This window comes from Emiliania huxleyi (assembly GCF_000372725.1).
Source record: "Emiliania huxleyi CCMP1516 chromosome Unknown EMIHUscaffold_1218, whole genome shotgun sequence".
Classification (NCBI taxonomy): Eukaryota; Haptophyta; order Isochrysidales; family Noelaerhabdaceae; genus Emiliania; species Emiliania huxleyi.
The window spans coordinates 1-4461 of record NW_005201372.1 but is presented as its reverse complement, the minus strand read 5'-3'; the positions used below and the strand labels follow the sequence as shown (position 1 = coordinate 4461).

The 4461-nt window shown below is 65.5% G+C and overlaps 2 protein-coding genes across 2 annotated transcripts; both read left to right on the top strand.

Moving 5' to 3' along the window:
* Window positions 1-1245: 1245 nt before the first annotated feature.
* On the top strand, window positions 1246-1794 carry EMIHUDRAFT_373129 (hypothetical protein; the record flags this gene model as incomplete). Its single annotated transcript, XM_005790111.1, has 1 exon — window positions 1246-1794. A coding segment is annotated over exon 1 (464 nt), but the record flags the coding sequence as incomplete, so codon positions are not given.
* A 999-nt stretch (window positions 1795-2793) lies between these two features.
* Window positions 2794-4303, top strand: EMIHUDRAFT_251963 (hypothetical protein; the record flags this gene model as incomplete). Its single annotated transcript, XM_005790110.1, has 5 exons — window positions 2794-2898; window positions 3241-3342; window positions 3524-3570; window positions 3692-3715; window positions 3772-4303. 5 exons carry the CDS (start codon window positions 2794-2796, stop codon window positions 4301-4303), a joined length of 810 nt encoding a protein of 269 aa, XP_005790167.1.
* Between the last annotated feature and the right edge of the window lie 158 nt (window positions 4304-4461).

Here is a 4461-nt window from a genome sequence, read left to right as displayed (position 1 = left end):
TCGTAGTACCCGTACTGGTGTCCTGGTGGGCTGAGCAGGATGAGCGCCTCACAGCAATCGGTGAGGGCGAGCATGAGGCTCGCATACCTGCGGTCAGGGCGAGCATTTTTTCCAGGGCGAGCATGAGGCTGGAGAGTCCGCGTGTGACCTTGTCGCGATAAAAGTGCCACGAAGCGCTATTTCCTGCTCTCAGCTCACCACCTCGCCTTCTCTGTCGCTCTCCTGGCCCAGGCCCATCAGTATCAGGTCTGAGCTGTCCCAAACCGCACTTACCTCGGGTCTTCAAGCTCACACCGGCTCGTGATGCCACGGAGAGGGCTCCGAGATTGTCCCCGGTGGACCCCATCCGAGCCGATTGCGAGGGCATTACGGAGGTCATTATCGGCGCCATCGACTGTGAAATGTCCCGACCCACAGCCCTCATGCACTAGGCTCATGGATGCAGTCATAATATGTAGGCCTTGTCTCCCGAAGTTTGGAGCAATAGCCGCAAATAGTACTTTTTGGCACTTCATCGCGACACGTCCAGGTGCCGACAAAGCGGCTTCCCAGCTCACCACCTCGCCTTCTCTGTCGCTCTCCTGGCCCAGGCCCATCAGCAGCAAGTCTGAGCCGTCCCAAACCGCACTTATCTTGGGTGATGAAGCTCACTCTGGCTCATACCACGGCTCTGCAGCCTCACACACGCCCGTTTCAGCCACAGACACCGCCGGCACGCACTCCCACTTCACACACGCTCAAGCACAACCCCATCAAAGCACATCCCTGCTCAGAATGGGCAAGGGCTACCACCTGGTGACCCTGGTAGCCTCTGGCTCGCCACTGCACTCGGCTCCTCTGCAGCGGTCTCGGCTCTCGCCACGACAGCACGCCGACGGCAAGCTTTGACGCCCGTCTGGTGGACCTGCTGTGGCCACAGCCGCCCCTGACATGCATCTCGCACCATGACTCGACACCGGGCCCGCTCAGCTTGGTCGTGGCGGCGTGTGTGAAGGATGCGCGGCCGAGCCGCTGGCTGGCGCCGCTTGAGCGTCCGAGATGGCCGCAGCAGAGGCCACGCGTCGCGCCGCCGGCCAAGCCCAGCCTCTCCGCGGTCCAGTCGGTCAAGCTGGCGGGGCCGGCGAAGATTTCGGGGACGTGACCACAACTCGGGCAGCGACAGCGCGCTTGAGCTTAGCTTGTCCGACACCCCTCAAAATCGGGGTCATTTCAATAGGGCCCACCTTGGCCTTTAAGGATCGAACTCTACATTCTGCTCCCGTTCACATGGCACCTTCGCGTGAGATTCTCGACGACACCTCGGTCGTCATGAACGGCACCTCGGCCGTCTGCGAGTCGCGCAACCTCGTGCGCGACAACTCCATCCGCTCGATACGGTTGGAGGACATGGAGGCTGAGTTGTGCGGCAAGGCCGACAACCAGCTGGACATCACCTGCATCATCATGGAGGACCCCGCCAAAGGAAAGGCCGAGTCCACCGGCAACACGAACCACAACATCACGTCTGACAAGTATTCCAACATGCCGCCCGACTCCACGCACTCCATCCTGCTCAAGCCGAACAACGGAGACAGCGTCGGAAACAAGTGCCTCCTCTTCGGCGCGCCCGTCTCCCCGGCCGAGTGTTTCTTCATGACCGAGAGTGTCTGGCCCAAGATGGTCGCCGAGTCCATGGCCATCGCTCTCGAGCAAAAGAAGGCCTCCGAGGTCGACGTCGACAAGATCCTTGAGCCTGAGCCTCTCAAGCCTTTCGACGCCGGCTGCTCGACGCGGTCGAAGCACGTCGTGGAGTGGATCCGTCACCAAGTCCGCCACCGCATCATCGGCCTCGGCGTCCGCATCTCCAAGCTCCTCTCCGACGTCCGCCCGGCGCTCAACTTCCTCCCGAACCACGCCATCGAAAACGCCATCGCCGATGCGTTCATGCTCGGCTCCGCCGCCACCGTCAACAACGACTTCGACGCGCGCAAGTTCAAGGTCGCGCCCTTTGCCGGAAACCCGATCGACTTTGAGCGCTTTGTTCGCGACGCGATGGACTACCTCGGAAGCTGCTTCGGCAACCACCAAGATGAGGAGTACTCGCTCGGCGACGAGGCGGATGGCAAGTCGCCCTACGGCTATATCGAGCAGGACCCGCTCGACGCCTCCTTCTATGTGGGGCTGAGGGTGCCGCACGACTAGAACGAGCATTGCCGTCCAAGCTCTGCTGGCGCTGGGTGTTGTGGGGATCTGACGGCGCGGTTTGTGTGGCGCAGTTGTGGCTTCTCCGTGGTGCGTGGAGAGAACGGGACCGGGGGGCCGTCTCAGTCTCGAGAGATACCTTCGCGACCTCATAAACTGCGCAGGATGAAGAGGGTGTACGCTCTCGGGTTTCACGTGTGTGCGCGGACCCCGCCGCGGGCACACCCCCTCGAAGACAACGACCCCGAGTGTTAAAACATATAAAACATCGTTCACAGCACTTCCATCACGCGTTGGGTGGTGTCGGTGTCGCAAGGGGGGAACCTATCTCTAGCACAGCTCGCTGGCTCGCTGGCTCGCAATGCGCAGATGAGGCCACAAGCTACGTCCGCCGGGCTCGTCCTGAGCGACCGGATCCGTGAGAAGCAGGCTATAGCACGGCGGGAACGGTGCCGGCGAGAGTGGGCGTTTGGTGGTGAGTTGACGCCAGACATGCGGCGGCCGGCGGGACGCGGAGGGAAGCACATTGCCAAGCCCTCGACTCCCAGGGGAAAGCGCGCGTCAGCACTCCCTCTCTCTGGCTCGCTGCAGTGCGAGCGGAACCCTCTCTGCATGCGCGGCTTCAAGCACGGTGGCCGTGGCGGCCACTGCTCACTGCGCAAGGTGGAGACGACGGCAGTGACGCCGTCGTCGGCAGAGGAGCCGTCAGGAGTACCGGTCGCGGTGGCCTCCACCACCGCGACACCCGCTGTCATCGCCGATTCCTCCTCCGCCGCCTCCTCCTCTTCCACCGCCGCCACCGCCTCCTCGTCCTCTGCCGCCGCCGCCTCCTCTTCCGCCGATGCACTATCCTGGCCGTCTGGCCTGTCGTGTGACGCGTGTCGCGGCCGTCACGTCAGGCACATCTGCGGCAGGCAGATTGGTGGCCCCCTGGACCCATTGCACGGTGGTCTCCTCGCCCCTGCCTCCGACTCCGCCGCCGCCTCCTCTTCCGCCGCCGCCTCCTCCTCCTCCTCCGGCTCGCTGTACAAGGTGGAGCGCGTGCTGGCGGAGCGTAAGGGCCGCTTCCTGGTCCGCTGGGAGGGCTACTCGGCCGCGAGCGACTCGTGGGAGCCGGCCGAGAGCTTCCTCCACCCTCTGCCGATCGAGCTCTTCCGGGAGGTGAGACTTCCTAGACACGTCCGAGACGTCTCGCAGACATTGCCTCGCCGGACTGCGGGGTGTCATGGGGTAGGCTCGCCGGCGTGCGGTGGCGGCTGGTGGTGCACGCCGTGGACAGGAATGCCCACCCCCCTGCTTGCTCACGAGGCGGAAGGGGCGTGGACAGGAATGCCCACTTTAGGCGGAGGAGGGGGAGGGGTCCGAGAGCGTCGCTCGGCGGCTCGAGAGGTCCAACTCGCACGTGCGCGTCCGCTTTGCCGGCAAGGCGGGCGAGGCGGCGGCGGCGGCGGCGGCGGCGGTCCCGTCGCCCACTCCGTCGGACGTGCTGGTCGATTTTCCGCTCTGGGAGTGTCGCGGCGGAGGCGGCGGAGCGGTGCAGTCGCCGCCGCCGCCGCCGCCGCAGGCGGCTTCAGCTGTGCTCGGTAACAGTTTGCTGCTCGAGACGGTCGCCACGGTTGCCCACCTCGCGTCCTATCTCTCGGCGCGAGACTTGTGCTACCTCGCAAAGACGTGCCGCGCCGTCTCGGCGAGCCTGCCCTGGTCCGAAGTTGCCGCTCACGCCGCCGCCGCGTCTGGTCTCGGAGGCGCTAGCGGCGTTGGCTGCGCGCGCAGCATGGCCGCGTGGTACGCCAAGCACTCGCTCGCCATCGATCGCGGCACCGCCTTTGGCTCTCGCCTCTCCGGCGCCGGCCGCACTTGCGCTGAGCTGCACCTCGGCGGTCCACAACATGGGTTGAGGGCAGCGGCGGCCGAGGCGGCGGAGGAGCAGGATGAGCTCTCGCTGCGGCCGAGCTTGTACCGCGTCGCCACCGCGGTGACGTCGGTCGGCTTCTCGTCGCGCCTCGCGCGCTCCATCTCGTGGAGTGTCCGGTTGGTCCGGCTGCCGCAGCTCGACGGCGTCGGCCTCTGGCTCGGTGCATGCTTGCACGACCGCGCGCGGCGAAGGAGTCCCACCCCGTAGCCCACCACCGATGCGCTCGTCGTAGGCATCATGTACGACAAGCGCGGCTCCGCCCCCGCCGAGGAGGCGCCTTTGCCCGCTGCGGGCGGCGGCGGGCCACTGCACAAGCAGGTGGGAGGCGGCCGGTCTCGGCCAGTCTCGGCTAATCTCGGCCAATC